The 17,749-nt window shown below is 48.0% G+C and overlaps 1 protein-coding gene across 1 annotated transcript; it reads right to left on the bottom strand.

Moving 5' to 3' along the window:
• Positions 1-380: 380 nt before the first annotated feature.
• On the bottom strand, positions 381-17,749 carry smad7 (SMAD family member 7). The gene is made up of 4 exons (XM_069673003.1): positions 16,219-17,749; positions 15,240-15,293; positions 11,900-11,971; positions 381-1,251 (listed from the first exon to the last, which is right to left on the bottom strand). The coding sequence occupies exons 1-4, from the start codon at positions 16,682-16,684 to the stop codon at positions 713-715; spliced, it is 1,131 nt and encodes a 376-aa protein (XP_069529104.1). The 5' UTR covers positions 16,685-17,749; the 3' UTR covers positions 381-712.

Here is a 17,749-nt window from a genome sequence, read left to right as displayed (position 1 = left end):
CGTGATGTCATCAGTCGGGCTAATGACAGAGAGGAAGAGGGACAATCATCCCCAAAATAACTCAGAAAAAAAACAGACAATTTTCAAAAGGCGTGATAAGAACAGGGACGATGAGTTCAGCTCTGTCACAGTCTGACTCATTCGGTCTGCAGGGGAAATGCTTTTACGATCCATGACTTCAAAGTTGAGCCAATGTTGGCTTTGGTATTAATGAAGAGGCGACGTTCCCGTAATGTTCCCCAGAGCAAATTTAGGAGTATTGACATGTGGATCTTTTAAAATAATCCCATTTGCACCGTGCAAAGAGCATAAAAGCCAATAAAATAAGTGAATGAAACCCGAAGATAAAACATCCGCTGGAAAACAGGAAATGTTATTTGTATTTTTTTTTATTTTGGCATTTCTTTGTTTTGCATTTATATTAAGCAAAGTGCATCTTATTTTCTTTTTCTCATCAACACATTGCACAATACATAAATAATGATGCATATAAAACGTCTTCATATTTACAATTAATAATATATTTATATATAACATAAAATACATTTTTCGCTTCTTATTTTATTTAATTAAATCTTAGTCTTTTATTAAACAAAGTCCGTCAGAGTTTTATACTTTCTTCTTCTTTTAAACGTGTTTGAACCTCTGGAACAAAAAAAGGAAAGTGGGTGGAGTCTGTTTGCAAAGAGGGCGAAGAAGAGGAAGGCTGCTGCTATCGCGTGTTGAAGATGACTTCCAACCAGCACGGGCAGCTGCTGATGAACTGTCTGGTGTAGCACTGTCCCCAGCCTTTCACAAAGCTTATCTGCACCGTGAAGCCCGTGCGGGGCTGCTGCGTGAACTCGTGGTCGTTGGGCCTCTGCAGGTTCCCGGCCTTATCATAGTCAAATGCTTTTATCGAGAATCCGGGGAACACCTTGTGCACGAGCAGCGTGCGTGAGTCCGGGTTGTCCAGTGTGGCCGACTTGATGAAGATGGGGTAGCAGCTGCGGTTGTAGACCCACACCCCGTCCGGCTCACGCGTAAGCTGGATGCCGTAGCCGATTTTGGCCCGCACCATCTGCACCAGCTGGGACTTGTTTTCGGAGCATAGCTGGCCCAGGCAGAAGCCGTTCCCCTGAGGTAGATCGTAGAAGATGTCCAGAGAGGACTCCTGGACCGAGTAGAGGCGCCCGACGCGTGTCTTCTCCTCCCAGTACGCCACCACGCACCAATGGGCCCGCTCGCCAGACTCCTGCAACGCCAAGGAATCTAAAGAGGGAAGCAGAAAGAGAGGCAGACGGTTAGACCTGTTTGAAGGCGTACAGTAAGGACAATGTGACACTGACACATCAGACAATAAAAAGAGTTAAAGAAAAAGGAAGGAGAGGAGGAAAAGATGAGGGTGTGATGCTCAGGGGCAGTCCCAGGGGTTGGTCTGGGGTGACATGGGCCTTGGGTGCCTACCAATAAAGTATGATTGGCTATCTGCCCGGTCAGAGGCGGGACGAGCTTTTGTGGCATTTCAATGTCGTACATTTCATTTTGTTTTGTCGTCAAGTCCTTAAATAATTAAGCACGGAAGATTTATGTGTTGCTACTCGACAGATAAATCAGTCGGGCCGCCCCTGTCAAAAGACTGTGGACACGCCAATGATGAAGCTTTCAAATTAAAAGCAAATATTACTCCGAACTTCTTCCTTATTCCCGCTTTGGGGAAAAAAGAATTCTCTTTATTCGGGAGCCAAAGCTACAATGTCATCTTCAACTTCTGCCACACAGGAAAACCGTGTAGGAATTCTTGGACTTCAGACAAGAGAAGCAACTCAGAGACACCGGCAGGCAAGTGTCCACACGCAGTACAATATTTGTCTAAGCATTAAATGCTTATCTTCTGTCTGGCTCGCTGTATTTTTGCAGCGCCGCAGCCAACAATGTCGTGACGTCAACCGACTGCTCTGATCATCTCTCTTTTCACTCCGCGGGAGGAAATTAGAAACTACTGAATTCACAGCAACAAGACAACCATCTTTCACGTCAACACATGAACCATTCCCCCGTCCGCGGTGAAGCACATGGTGTCTTCTGACGAGCGAGGCGGGCCGTTAACTCTCAGACCCTGGTGTCTGAATCGTTGACAAGCCAGGCCTCTCCAGTCTAAAGTTTCCCCTGAGCGTAAAAGAAGTGTAGCATTGGCCGTGCTCCAGTTTCCAAACCCCTCCTCCTCCTCCCTCTGCCGTCTCCCTTTAGTGTGCCTCCTGCGCCGTCCCTCTCCCCCCTTCATATCTCTATTCCACAGAAATCTGGCTCCCAGCTACTCCCAGCGAGAAATGTGGGAGCCAGTCAGGCGCAAGGGAAATAGAGGGAGACAGAGAGAGGAAAGAAAGAGGGGGCGGGGTGGAAGAGAAGGAATGCTTTCACATATTTTGACTGTTACTTTTGCAACTTTGCTTCCTCTCCTGGTTTTTTTAAGCGTCTCTCGTGCTTTTAAAGGTCGTCATCTAATTGCTGCGACTCCTCTCAAGAGCTCAACAATCTTTTAAACTTCCTCTCCTCTCGATGAAAGACACATTCAAGGGTTAAGAAAGCTTCATATATGTGAGGGAAAAAATTAACAGAGCCCCTCTCAGAGTTCCCAGCCTTCCTCCCCCTCCTCCTCCTCCCCTCTCTTCCTCGTTTCATCTGGCGGTAGCTGTGAGTGTAACCGGTAATTTGGAAGGTCCCGTCTGAGACAAACTGCGACGCTAATGCGGCAGGATCTCTGCCGGCCTGAGCGGACTCACCGCGGCCTGTCATTAGCCTTCATTAGACGCTGGGAGAAGGAGGAGGAGGGGGGAAAAAAAGACAACAGTGGGAGAAGGGAGGCAGAAACAGAGAGGAGGGGGAGAAAAACTGAAAGCATGCCTTCCATAAAACAAGAGGGGCTGTGTTCTTTGAAGTTGGTCAGAGCCGAGCCTCGGGGAGTTTATCGTAAATCCGTCCTCATGGGGTGCAGGGGAAACTAAGCACCCGGCTATCTACCTCAGACTAAACGCGGGGAAAAAAAGCATTTATCTTTGAGATAAGAGACAGAAAGTGTCTGTGTCTCATACTGGCCGCAATTTCTTTTTCTCTCCCTGGTCTGTTTCTCATGTACGTACGGGAACAGCCGGGTTTGATAAGGAGAAAGATACGTTGGACTTTCTTAACAGCTGACAGAGGGCCTGCTGGTGGAGCTCACCTGTGGGGCCCTCTGTGTGTGTGTGTGTGTGTGTGTGTGTGTGTGTTTGTTATTGCTGAGAGAGACAGGGCCTGGCGTCAGAGGTCATTAGAGCGGCTGCCTGTCTGAGCCTGTCATTGCAGCCTGAAAACACCCTGCTATTCAGGACTACACTAACTGCCCCGCTTCCCCTCCCTCGTCGCCTCTCCTCTCCTCTCTTCTCCTCTCTTCTCACAACTCAGACTCGAGCAAGAAGCACAGAGGAGCGAAGCGAGGGGAGGATAAACGCGAAGGCGGTCGACATTTTCTCATGTTAAAGCTGCAATACGACAATGTAGTTATAATACATTACCGGCCCTGTCTTGCGAGAGACGGATTAAACAAGAAAGCTGACAATAAGCAGAAATCAAGTCAAGCCTACACTTCCCAAAATGCAACTCTTTCATTGGAACCTCTCTGTCCACTTCTTTCTGACATCGTACCCACGGTTTGTAAAGAAGAGTTGCCCTAATTTTGTCCAAGATCAAATTTAGGTTACCACGGTGACATAACTATGACGTCATCAGGAGGACACTTTCTCCAGAGGACATGACACGACTGTTACAACAGGCCGACTACGGCTCCCCAGGTAGGTGGAGCTCTGCTTATGGTGGAGCCACTTCTTAACTACTTCATAAAGGAGTAAAAAAAGGACAATAAAAGTTGTATAAAGTCGCATCAAATGGAAATAAAAGTTGATAAATTGACTTCAGTACCTGAGGACTATAATAATTTCCAGCGCTGCGGTGAAGTGATTTAGAGCTTCTGGCTCAGCGGTGTGACAACCGCTATCCTGAATTCCTCCCATTCCTCAGCCACGGTTAGATAAGAGAGCGACTGGAAGCTAATTTAGGAGAGTGAGCTGCTCCATCCAAACAAATGACACGCAAATAAATAGAGTTATAGTTCTCTGTACAGCTCAGACTAGCTTAAAATAAAGAAAGACTCCTCCATCCACGACTATGCTCGCACCTTGTCCTGACAGCAGATGAACTTACACCTACAGCCTTAAAAACAACCGACACACTAATGTACGCAGCTGAATATCATCGTGTTCCAAGCGCACAGCTCATTTAGCTGACTTTTAATTTTTAACACATCGCACGTTTGCGTGTGAGCCGTCTGCCGGTCACGCTCCTCATGTTACGCTCCGACACTATTTCAGGTGCTTCTCACATAGGTGTGTGTCAGACGGTGTCGTCAGCGTGTCTGCGCCAAGTCCGTCTGTCCTTGGAGCAGGTTGTTTCCATCCGCTCCGGCCCCCCTGTACGCTTGCAGAGCCGTCTGTACATCTGTCTGTCTGCTCTCTGGATGTCTGCCTATCGGAGCATTAGTCCGTCTATCTGTCTGCCGCCCCCACCTGCTCGTCTGCTCTCCAGGCCGTGTGTCTCGGGGCTGCGGCTCCTCGCTGGAGATAAGCGGGCTAGCTGGCAGCCTGAGGCCATCTGTCACTCCGGCCCCCTTTCTATTCTGCTTCAGTCAGTCGTCTGCTGCTGGTCTGTTCTGTCTGCTTTGTCTCATGGGGGCTACGTGTAAACCCCAATCCAGACATGCTAACAAAAAGAGACTTTCCCTGCTTTTCAACCATGTAGCAAAACTTAGCTGAGGGCTAAAATGTTTATATATTATTGCTAGGTCAAGATATAAGTATAAAGTGGGTTATGTAAGCAGAAAAATAATGATAATGTGCCTTTAAAGTATCTTTTTTTAATGCAAGAAAGAGCAAGAAGCAGCTGCTAGGAGCTAATGTTAGCCATTAGCATCACTACGCAAACAACACCAGCATATACCTCCCTTGTTTTCGAGGTATTTAATGGATGATCAGCTTATAGTCAGCGAGGTAGGGGGGCAGGGGGGACTGTAAATATCTGTGATTAAATAAACCCCCTTTGGATACAAAATATTTAAACCGCAGCACGGGTAGGGGGGCAGACTCGGCGAGCAGACACACACACATGCTAGCTCCCCTGTGGATTTTAATGGTCCGAGGCCTTAAAGAGTGGACGCCACGCTAGCTGAGACAATTGGACTCGGTCTAAAAGGGGGGGGTGGTGGTGGTGAGAGGAGGGGCGACGACAGACTGGGTGCTTCTCACAGGGCCAGAAAACACAGTCTGGAAAGGTTAATCATTACCTCTGTCTGACTCCACACGCACACACAGGCGCACACACACTCACTGCTGCTTACAGGAGAGCACCGCGCCTAAACCCGCACACACACATTTTTAACCTTCACTCTTGGACAGGAACACTATCAACATCGGTAAATAGTGAGGAGGCTCCTGAGAACTGTCTCATATCGATTCCCAAGAGCCCTGACTGTGTGTGTGTGTGTGTGTGTGCCTCAGACGTGTAATGACCCTGTCGTCATCAGACACAGCGGCTGAGGGGAGGAATGAGGAAGGCATGAAGGAAATAGCCGGAGGGGGAAGGAAGGACTCTTCATGGTGCCTTATTTTCTAAGTCAACACCCTCTCTCAAGCCGGGGAAAGTCTATTCCAAAGGTCAAGGGTCACCCCCGAGGCATTCCTTTTGTTCTCCCTGCCATGCCGTATATGTTCAGCCCCTGTGTGTTACGTGCATTTCTCCGCGAGTGTCTGTTCAACACAAAAATTTGGTCCTTTCGATTTTTCAAGTTAACACAAGTCACGAGTCCTCAACAACCGGCTCGTTACCTGTTGTGTTCATTTCCTCGGGAGAAAAGAAATTCAATGACAGGTGACCACTTGAGAACGAGAGAGCGCCGTGACAACAGAGAGCATTCCTGTGTCACATCTTTAAAACAACACAGCCTTGAATTCAAGTCATTTTTTATCAGTTAGTTTTGATTGAGTAAAGCATGAAAATGTTAGAAAAAGTCATTAAATGTGGCTGAATTGTGTTATTTATTAGCTTGCCTGCACTTTTTGTCTTAAAGAAGTACTCTACCAACAACACTGTCGCCCTCAAAATGGGTAAAATAAGTATCAAAATCCATTAATGAAACAGTAAAATCGTCCTTTGTATTCCATGTATTGATTTTTTGTTGTAAAAACCCTCTTTGTTGCCCACAATGCAACTGGACAGCTAATAGCGATTCCGGTGTGTTATGCTAGTAGCGACTAAATTAGCCGTGGCTAAAACCGGTGCACTGCCTCTTTAAAATTAGATATCAACAAGTTTCATGACTTTTAAACAGTTAAATAACTAGTTGGACCTACTTTAGCTTATTAAAGAGAAGGTATTATGTTGTTTCTGGCTTCAGAGAGCTGGCCAATCAGAAGAAAGTGGGCTTGTAGGGGTGGGGTTTCTTAAAGGGACAGCTGACGTCAAGAGTTGTTTCAGGCAGAGGCTGTATGACGGCCTGCACAGAGCACCAATATGAGAAAAATTATGATTATTTTTAACTGTAACTTATGCTAAGCTACTCCACAAGTATCACAGAGTAAAATATGAAGCTTGAAATTCGCCTAATACCCCCCCTTTAAACTTCTTTCTCTGCAAAGCACAGCTCTAAAGAACAAAAGACGTACTGCTGAGGTTTAGTATCTGAGAGAGGAAGTGCCTCTTTAGGGTGGCAGGTTATGTAAGAAGATGTAAAGTCTTCCTTCCCCCCACTTCAGGAAACCTAAATAAGCCCTGATGGCAGGAAAACCACACAGGGGAGTGGCACGGTTTCGCTATCTGCATGATCAGACTCCTCGCAGAAACACAGATAGAGAGAACGAGCTGCAGACACGCCATCTCTAACATGAACCATCCGGCCTCGAGCGGGAGGAGATAAGGAGGAGAAATGTTTTCCTAATGCCTCCATCTACAGTGCTGATCTCCTCTGAGTGGAAGTTTCTGCTTTAATTACATGAAGCTCATGTCTTGATGTTGCTCAGATGCAGAGATAAAAAAAAAAACAGGAACTTTTCATAATTAATCAGGCTTCATCTTCTATTCTGATCAACATTGTTACAAAACTACATCACTGAAGGACATTTTACTCCCCTGTAACACCTCCTTCAACTCCTGCTGAGTTATTATTCCAGCACTTCATCATTCTGACCCTCACGCACACACACACACACACACGCAGATCCTCCGCGGCCCACATTTCCCAGGGTGACAGGACAAATAAACACGAGCTGGTTGGAAACAGGGTGCCAGGCTGGCTGAGTGATGTCATCAGTTCACTTTTGCAAACACACACGTCAGGAGATCACTCGCAGGATCTGTATCTCACACACACACAGGCCGCTACGGACAGATGGACAGACAAGAAGAACAATCGTCACATTGTTGTGGCGCTAAAACACCGTGGGAACTGAGTAAGACACAACACCGCAACCGGAGAGGCAGACAACCAGCACAGCCAGTCGAGCACTATCTGTGTTTTTCTTGTGTTGTTGCTCTGTTATTAATAATAATAAACCCTTCGAATGTGTGCTAATGTGTGTGCGTGTGATAGAGATGTGGCTACTGACAGGCCTGGGTCTGTCAGCGAGATAAAAAGACACACACACCCCCTCCAGTCTGCGCACACAAAAGACAAACTGACTACATGAATGAGCAGGCGGGAGGGTGGAGACAGCAGGACTGTGTGTCACACATGAAATCCGACACACACACACACACACACACACACACAGGTTTACAGGAATGTGTCTCCACTTATTTCCATTTCCGTCTTCATCCTGCTAAAAGGGGGGTCTCTCCCTCCCCCTCCTCTGTCTCCTTCACACACTCCGTCTCCCTCTCATATCTTCATACATTGAGGTAATGTCAAAATCCACTTCCACAGAGTGACTGCAAACCAAAACAATGTTCATCTTGTTCTGGGCTTCCCTCCAAGCTCGGGCTCGCGGCCAAATCTGCATATCCCACCTTTCAGTCAAGTGGCTAAGCTAAGCTAGGCTAATGTTTGAACTGTTCTGACGCTACGCTAAGACGCAGTCTTCAACAAAAGCTCAAAAACAACAAGCTAGGCACACTCTCCTCCATCCTGTCTTCTCCTCTCTTCCCCTCTCTCCGTCCTCCACTGTCTCCGCATGCTGTTTTTTCGATTTGTGCAGCATAATGACACAGGGTGGGGAACAGAGGACGGCCAAAACCAAAATTAAGTCCCTTGCCAAGTCGCGGCTTGGCTGCCGCGCAAGGAGAGGAAGTGGGGAGTAATGAGAGATCCTGGCCCGGCACGGAGCGGCCCGGCTCTGCTCAACTCGCTGGCTGAACACGCAGCCTCCAAATTACAGAGAACAGAGCAGAGCTGCCGGCCATCTCTCCCTCCACCCAAAGCCGCCATCTTCTCTCCCTCTTCATTCCTTCTCTGAGGGCTCAAGTAAAAGTCAACCAAAGGAGAACCTGCTTCATGTTGACGAGGAGCTTCGATGGCTACATTTACGTTTCTATGTTCAATTTACTTTGTTTTACTCCCTCCTTCTTTAAAGGTTGGTGCACTCCAGTGTTTGCTTTCCGTCCAGAAGAGGCCTCGGCTGCCTCCCTGTCCGCTCGCCTTTTCCTCAAAGACATGAGGTCATATCCTGCGCAGCCCTTTCCTTTGCCTGCTAACCCAAACAAGGCAGGAATGCGACACTGAGGGTGCTCTGTCTCTGGCTTCAGCTCTAGTTACCCTCCAAAAGAATTATAAAACTGCGTGTTAGGATTGGTGATAAGTAATTGAAACCTCGCTTCCTGTATGAGAAACAAATTCAAAACATTAGAGGCCTCTTCTCTCTTTGGGTTTGCTCCAAAAGTGGGTCGTTTCTTTGGGGCCTTCTGCATGACAGCAGAACTAGTTTGATTTAATGAGCCGAGGTGCCAAGACTAAATTTAATCCCTGTCAGAGCCCCTGATGAAGGTTACACCTCCAGCCGATTCACTGGATGACTAATTGACTGACTGAAACGCTGGCCGACTGTCTGTCGAGCGAGGTGACTGGCTGCTGGTATAAGAATACAACTCGGCCTAAATTTAACCTGCAGTTGGAGGAAGCGCCTGTGTGACAGTCGGCCGTGCGCCAGGGCTCGCACCAGGTCATCCTATCTGCCTGCCTGTGTGTACGTGTTGGTGTGTGTGTGAAAAAGTGTGTGTGTACGTGTCACCGCAGCCCGACTGGATCCTCTTACACACAAGCACTCCGGGTCAGTCCCCGATGGCACCAGCAGGCACGCCACCGACAAACACACACACAGATGCTACACATGCAGTAAGAGCTAGGCACGAAGAGACGTCTATAACTCAACTTTCAAAGAAGAGAACATGCGTGTGCACATTATGGCGGAGTGTTGATCCTCGACACTGGACTAACAAACATGTCAGTTATCTAAAAACTGCCCTATAAATACAGAAAGCTGATCTAGAAAGTCTGGCCTGATTCCTAATCCCGTTTATCTACTTTTAGATCAGATTGTACCAGACTCCATTCAAAATTTGGCCAATTTAAGCCACGCTAAGTTTCTGTGAGTGTTTGGTCTCTTTGTTCCGTGAAAAACCTTCCTTAATCCAATCAATTTAGACAAAGTATTATTTCGGCATAACTTACTGTAGCAGCACAAACACTGTACCAGACTCTATTCAAATTTTGGCCAATTTAAGCCACGTTTAGTTTCTGTGAGTGTTTGGTCTCTTCGTGAAGCCAAAAACAGTCTTAACCCAACTAACTCAGACTAAGTATTGTTTCGGTTTAACGTGCTGTAGCAGCACTGGCACTGTACCAGACTCCATTGAAATTTTGGCCATTTTAAGACACATTTAACATCTTAGAACCCAGCTCTAGTAAACACAAATCCACACACATCCCACCTCTCGCTTGTCGAGCTTGCAGGTATTTTATCTAAGGTAAATCTACAGACTCTTTGAAGCCCGACCACGTGGACCCGTGGGTGCTACCTGAGCTTAAATATTACTGAACACTCCACAGATTCATAACCAACAACCCCGCGTCCTCTCAACCCTGACCCGATCTCCCGTTTCCAAATCTCCCTCCTAATCTTCCTCCTCTTCAGTTCCTGAGAGAACCTTAAACCCCTGAGCTAAGCCCTCGCCCCGGCTCAAACCAAGATCAGCACCCCGACACCCAGCTCCAGGCCTCCAGCCATCAGCTCCTCCCCCTCTCCTCTCTTCTCCTCTCCTCCTCCTCTCTGCTCTGTTCCAAGCTGATGACGTGAGCCAGCGAGAGGAGCTTTGGAGCTTGTAGCCTGGCAGGCAGCCTAGTTTGCATTTGCGCTTGTCGCTGTCGCAGCTCGATTAACTCCTTCCAGCCTGGAAAGTTTTGGATTTTTCCAAGAAGGTTATCTCTAAACTCATCAGCTCCGTTTCAACTGTGTTTTTTAAGACGAATGAGGATGTCTTGTGGGTCATTTTCTGCTCTAAAGCCGAGCTGCTTCACCAAAACACTCCACTAAAACGCAACAGTACAACTTCAACTCTTCACCACCCTCCTCTCCCTTCCTTCTTCCTCTCTGTAAATATGTCTGGAGAAGAACATAAAAAGGGCAGAGTGAGTGAATTAGAAGGTCAGCAGCGGGCCTCTGGGAGAGCCATGTTTCTTTTGTCAGGGCCCCAGAGGGAGGGAGCGAGCGAAGGAGGGAAGCAGGGAAGGAGGAGGAATGGAGGAGCCTTTTTTTTTTTTTTTTTTTACATGTGGCTTGCCAGGGAAATGATGAGGGCAGAGCGCTGCAGCCATCCCGCCCCGGCCTTTCTACCTCTGCTGCTTTTTCTGAGGAGGCCCATTCAGTGGAGCCGCTGCCATGTCATCCTCGCCAGGAAGGAAAACAGGGGAGGAAGAGGAGGAGGAGGAGGGAGCACAGGGGCGCCTGTGAAGACTCCAGTTCTTGGGTTTCACAGTTTGAACCGAGTCTAAAACGTGTGTTTCGTTAATGCACTCAGGGAGGACTTCAGTGTCCATCTGAGGACGGCAGTACTTCCTCTTTTCATGTAAGCACAGCTCCTATCTTTCCCCCCCATCTAGGGACACACACATGCAAGTAAGCAAGCAAGCTAACTCCCCCAACCCCCCTACCACCAAACAAAGGAGGAGGAGGGGAGCAACGGGCAGCCAACACCAACTGACATAAAACAGGCTTTAAAGGCCCGGTAATGAGAACCATCTGAGGCGAAGGAAAGCAGAGAACAGCACAGAGCAAGCTCCTTCTCCCATGAACTCCATCTTTTTTCTGTAGCCTGCGGACAGGGTAACACAGCCAAAGGGGATTATGGGAAAGAAAAAGCTGAGGAAGCCTGAAACACGTCCTGTAAGAGAGACGGGGAAGAAAGAAAAGCGCCTGCGTCTCGCCCAGAGGAGACACACACACACGTCTCCTGTACGCACAAACACTCGCACGTCAGTTAAAGCCTCTTTTTCGCTGTATTTTTTTTCCCACAATACCGCACGCTCAGAGCGCATTCTTCTCCAAACAACGACTCGGCGTGTTTGTCTTCCATTACAACATAACACAGAGAGGGATGAGGAGAAGAGAGGAGCGCTGTTCGTGGAGCCGGGAGGGAGGAATTTATGTGGATGTGGGAGAAATACACCACCCTTCTTCTGTGGGGTTTTTTTTATTACAGAGGGGAAGCAGGGGCCCCCCACAATCACTGCCTCATCATTACAAGTATGGAGTGTGTGTTGGGAGGAATGCACAGGAGGAGGAAAAGAAAACAGAGGAGGGAGATAAAATGACTGAAGGAGAAGAAATGTATTTGTCGGAATATTTACCTGAAAGCCCCACAGGGGCCGAGTATGTCGTTCCCCCAGTTTCACTGGATGACGGTCCAGAGTCTGGAGAATCTAACGGAGAGAGAAAGAGACTTTGAATTAGCACAGTGTGTGTGTGTGTGTGTGTGTGTGTGTGTTCCTGTGTGTGTTTGTGTGTGTGAGGGGAGAAGGCAACGCAGCAGCTGTGAGACCGTCAATCACCCGGGTGAAATCAATGCCTAATGAAGACGCTGACGACGAAGCTCACACTCTCACACACACACAGCGGAGACTTACAGAGGAGAGTTCCTTACACCCCCGATAATCCCCCATAATCCACTGCTTCAGTAGGAACGTTAGTACCCATGCGTCTCTGCATAGACGAGCTGCTGATCTGGAGAGAGCTGCGCTCGTCCTGCTAATGACGGAGACTTCTGATCCCCCGCTCGATCATCGAACACAGATCCAAACGGGTTTCGTACTCGTGTCTGAATGCGGTTCCTGCTTTTCTCTTTGAGAAAGCTGAAAAATAATCAACCAAACTGAGAAATCTGAGCCTTTACACCGGCAGCAGAAGTGTCTCTTCCTCCAAATAAGCTGTTTTTGTGTCTGAATGAGCTTTAAAAAAGGAGCCTTGACAGCTGCTCAGCAATTTACTAAACGCCGCGCTAGCAGGAGACAAGAGAGAGAATAAAAACAGTCATTCTCTGTCTCCCTCTTTGCATCTGAATGCTTAACTCCCACTAAGACTTGTAATGTAGACTAGTTTCAACATGACACCTGAATGGGGCTTTAACAAAACGGCTGTGTGAGCCGCACACCGCTGGGAGTAAGAGGCTAGCTCTGCTGCAGAGCTGCTGCTGCTGGTAGCTTGGTATTCGCTAATGATACATTCCTATTGCTGCACGTCAACGCCGCGCTACACCTACCATGCAGTGAGGCAGAGCGTGGTGGTGGTGGTCGTCTGGTTATGACTCTGAAGTGCAGCTTTTCTAGTGGTTAGAATGCAAACTAATGCATTGAAGGAAGATGCTAAAGCTAATTTTAGCGTCATTGCAACAACTGGAGTGGGTACAAACTGGAGGAAACAGTGAGTACGGGCATATTTAGACCACAAATTGATCCACGAGAGAGAGAAATCTTCCCTTTAACAGGCAGAAACCTCGATTAGAACCAGACTCATCAGCGGACAGCCGTCTGCCGACAATAAAGGGTTAAAAGCAAGAGCGCTCCAGCTGCCCGCCCTCGCTCCGGACGCTGCCCGTGCCGCTGCGGCCGCGCTAACAACATGCACGGGCATGGACCGGCCTTTCCCCTCGCGCTTTCATTGGCTGCCAGCCGCCTTTGCCCTGGTCTCCCCGGGCAACAGTTCACAGCCGACCACAGGGCTGAGGGGCATCAGAGAGAGAAAGCGCCGGACAGTGTGTGATTTATATTCCCCAGAGCTGAAACAAGGTAGCGTTTGACATCTCGGCTTGCTTTCATATTGACCGCCGCTGCCGCTGCTGCTGCTGCTGCCACTTCCTGCTCACTAGAATCATAACAGCATCCTCCTCTGCTTCATGTTGATTTTTTTAAAAGTTAACAAAGCAGATTTTCTGATGCTAATGATGCTTTGACTCGGCCTGATATAAAGCAAATATAGAGACTAGGAGAGAAAATTGTAATAGCCTCCAGTAATGGGAATGACTATGATTGACAGCTCCGAGAGGCCCCTGGGAAAACCCCCCTGTCTTTCTGCATGATAAGCTCATCTGTCCTGCGCGCGTGTGTGTGTGTGTGTGCTCTCCATCCTGCTCTATTGTCCTGTTAATATATGTTGTCTTCCACCCTCCTTCACCAACACAGACAGGCAGACAGACAGGCAGGCAGACAGACAGACAGACAGACAGACAGACAGACAGACAGACAGACAGACAGACAGTCATCTTTGACAAACCACAACTGCAGCTGCACCGACTGAATGCACCCAAACGAGGAAACAGGTGACAGACTGACACACTTTTTAATTTAAATATTAGACAAATACGACCTCAAAGAGCAACATTTTTAACTTTTTTTTTTTGTAAGTATGAAACTTGGAAGGTCCCTTTCCTTGTTTTGTTCCTGTTTGCAACATTTGATTCCCACAAAGTCGGATCGATTCAGCTCTAAAAAGGGGAAACATGAGTTGTATAATCATTTCCTTTGTCTGCATCCAGCTTGCATTTCCTATTTACCTTCATTTCCTCATACAAAGACGCTCCTGACTGCATCAAAAGGATTTCACTGATCATGTCATTTTCAGCATTTTACAGAAACCCTTCACATGTTTGCGGCTGCTGGAAATGCTTGTCAGGTAGTTAATAAATGCAGAGAGAAGGAGGGGGGTGAGCCGCAGCTGCAGCTGCAATGACTTCCTATTGTTTCCACTCACTGAAAGCCACTTTCTCCTTCTCCTAACTGGCCGCCTGGACGGTCATTGTTTAACCCTCAGCTTTTCCTGCATTGACAGACGGTTAGACGGGGGGACGCAGCGCCACAGACGCGATACGGGCATTTATATCTCTGTCACCTTCTCCGTGACATGAGGAGAAAGTGCTCCCTGCTCTCGCACTATTCTGGTTATAGGCTGAAATTTAACACACTTCAGACTGACTTAATAACCGATGACATAACCTGATGCTACTGCCCGGCACTGGGGGGGAATATGATGACAACCACAGCAGCAAAATAAGCAAGCAAGAGCAGAACTGGTTCAGGGAATTTAAAACAAAAATGCTCTCTCTCTCTCTCTCTCTCACATCCAAGCAGAGATGTGGGACAGTGACACCCCCACCCCCACACACACACTCAACCTTAATCTGTTGATTAATTCACATGATAATGGCCGGCTGGCTCCAGAGACGCCGCTGTCTGCGCAGCGATTCACAATAGATAGATGGACACACAAACAAAAACACCCATAATGTAACTCCTCCCTCCCCCTTTCTCTCTCTCCCTCTCTCTCACACACACACACACACACTGTGCCCCTGGTGAAATGCCAGTCAGTCTATAGCTGGTATCTCAACTTTGTGCTGCTTTGCCCTGGCTGCCAGCCACGCTAGAACTGCCCAGCCAGCCAGCCAGGCGTGCCACTCCACTGCTATCATAAATCACAACATAACATGGAGCCGTTTCCTTCACACACACGCGCGCGCACACAGACACACACAAATGCACCGCAGGGGGAGTGTGTAAGACTATATGCATGTGTAATGTAAGACAGACAGACAACACAGAAACATTCATGAATACAAGATGGCCTTTAAGATGAGCATGTTCTGCAAAGCAAATAGAGAAACACACAAGCAGATGCATGAATGTATATGAGGCTCACCTGGTGGTTTAAGATAGTCCATGGGATAGCGGGAATATGGAGGAGGAGGGGACTCTGCATGGAGGAGAAAAAAGAAGCAGAGCATGAGAAAAAAAAATAACAAGGCAGAGATCTAAACTTTATGATAAGAGTTTGTCATTCTTCAGGGAAAAGGTTTTGTGTCTGTCAGCTCAGCCTGGAGAGGCAGAGAGGCCGGGCGGCTATTGCCTTTCATTGGCAGGCAGATAAACAGGGGGCCGCCTGGCGCCAGGAGGGCCACTATCAGCGTCTAGGACAAACTGAGATACGGGCCTCTTTTGGCCCGGGACGCCAAGCAAGCACACACACATACACACAAATACACGCGCGCACACACAAGCACTGGAAACTTCACCGTGGAAAGACTGTAAAGCCCGGGATGAGTCGCTTTGCACTTTGGAAATGCCAATTGTGAAATGTTGAAATAGCAAATGGGCTGTTTGTTTACATCATGAAGTTGAAAATACCCTCATATACGTTAGAATAAGCAGCTAATGAGTGCTACGGGGCGTCATAAGGTCCAAAAAGAACGTTAAAGTCGACATTCGGCATAATTAATACATCTAATGAAACAATTCTAGCATTTAAAACACAATCAAGCGAGAAATATAAACTATACGCAATTTGGGGGGACTTAGAAAACATATGCGTTATGACGTTTTTAACGTAACGTCCCAAAATTAAATTTTACGACACCCCACTGCCGAAAAGATGAAAAGGGAAAACTTGGCACGCTTTCCACATCGGTCAAGTTTGACCTTCTGGAAACTGAATACAATCGTGCCAAGAGAGGTGATGTCATCTGAATTAGGCTAATTATCCCCTTAAAGAGTCTGGTAATTCTGTGACACAATGACACGGTGTCTGATTTCAAAATGAGGCCCGACCACCAGAGAATTAAACACAATTTTTAGAACTTTTCTGTTGTGCGGAGGAGAATAATGAGAGTGATCCAGCTCACCGAGTTCACACAGTCTGCTCATGTGGTGCGGGTTGCAGCAAACGAGCTCTGGGTTAACTTTCCCGTAGGATTCACAGCAAGACAGCCTCTTGAGCTCCGAGGAATGCCTGAGGTCCGGCCACCTGAACACTTTGTAGAGCAGCATGGGTAGAGAGTAAGACTGTTGACCCACTTTGGCGTCCACTTTGCTGGGCAGGAGCAAGCAGGGGCTCCGGGCTCCCCCCTTAGACTCCACCGCCTGCAAAAGCACCTCTAATTGTTTCTCTTTGATCTTTTTCAGTATCGAGTGGGTCAACGCCTTCAATTCAGCCTCCGACCCGGCGTTGGACTTGGCCACCTTTGTCGTTTTGCCCATGCAGCAGCCCCCGGAGCCATGCGTCCCTCTATCCGCCTCCCCGTCGCCCTCCACGGGCGCACGGCTCCTCCAGAGTCGCCGGACGAGCCCCGATCGTTTGGTCCTAAACATGCGGGACGAAAAGAGGTTTCCCCGGCTAAAAAACGAGCATGGTGTCCGCAAATCATGAAGATTCCGGGAGCCGAGTCCAGGCAATGACAAGCAGCCTGAGAAAAGACGGTGGAAAAACTGGGAGCTGGAAAAGCAGAGGAAATCTGTAGCATGCGCCAGTCTCTGTCGCCTTCTCCTGCAGGTCTGAGCACCGGAAAAAAGACTAGGTTCGCGGGACAGTCAGCTTTTCCTCCGGGGAAAAACAACCATCACTTCTAGGCGTTTAAGACCAGCCTATAAGAATAAAACTAGCCGCTGTTATCCCTCTATAGAAGCAGGGGAAATGTATTACAACACAGCAGCATGTAGCCTGGATGTGGTACAATTATTCACTTGGTGATGTGCAGCCTAGCGCTGTGAATTGACCCCTTTAAAACCCCGATCCAAGCCGACTTTTAACAAATAAACACTGCTAAAACATTTTTACATGTATGTGCTTTAGCTGTAGTCAGAATGAGACTGAATCTGGGGCCTAATTAAGTCTAAACGCTATCACAATTATCCCATGAAAACCGACGCTCGCCGCTGTGTCTTCAAGAGCATTAATCCACAAAATCCTTGATCCGACTGCACAGAGAAGGGCTCTCCAGCAGGCTCGCGGAGGCTTTTTTTTTATCCGTTATCGTCTAAATATGCCACTCGACTGCAGAAGATGTGGTCTGCTGGCAGGATTGAGCCTCGTCCGAAGAGCCGGGGAGCAAATCCGGGGCTGGATCTCTCGAGTTTGAAAGCCTGAAAGAAAGCGAGAGAGACCCTCGGGTTATACGTCCAAGCACCGAGCCTCGTAACCTATTTTAGCAGGCGAATCCCTCAAGATAAAATAATCCAAGCCTCGTATCTCACACCAAGTTTCCGTGTCTGAGTGTGTGTGTGTGGAGGAAAGCGAGCCGACGAGTGATCTCGAGGGGGGCAGAAGGCTCTCTGTCTGTAAATGAGGCGGATGGTTTGGGTGCCCTTGCTCCGTCTCCAGTCTCCAGTGCGCATTGACGCGCCCGGTCACGTGTGTGTCTAGACACCCTGTCGCTT

The sequence above is a fragment of the Semicossyphus pulcher genome, unplaced genomic scaffold (assembly GCF_022749685.1).
Source record: "Semicossyphus pulcher isolate SPU_LCO1_2020_fin unplaced genomic scaffold, fSemPul1.0.p SCAF_22, whole genome shotgun sequence".
NCBI lineage: Eukaryota > Metazoa > Chordata > Actinopteri > Labriformes > Labridae > Semicossyphus > Semicossyphus pulcher.
The sequence above is the reverse complement of the archived record's forward strand: the minus strand, read 5'-3'. Positions and strand labels throughout refer to the sequence as shown.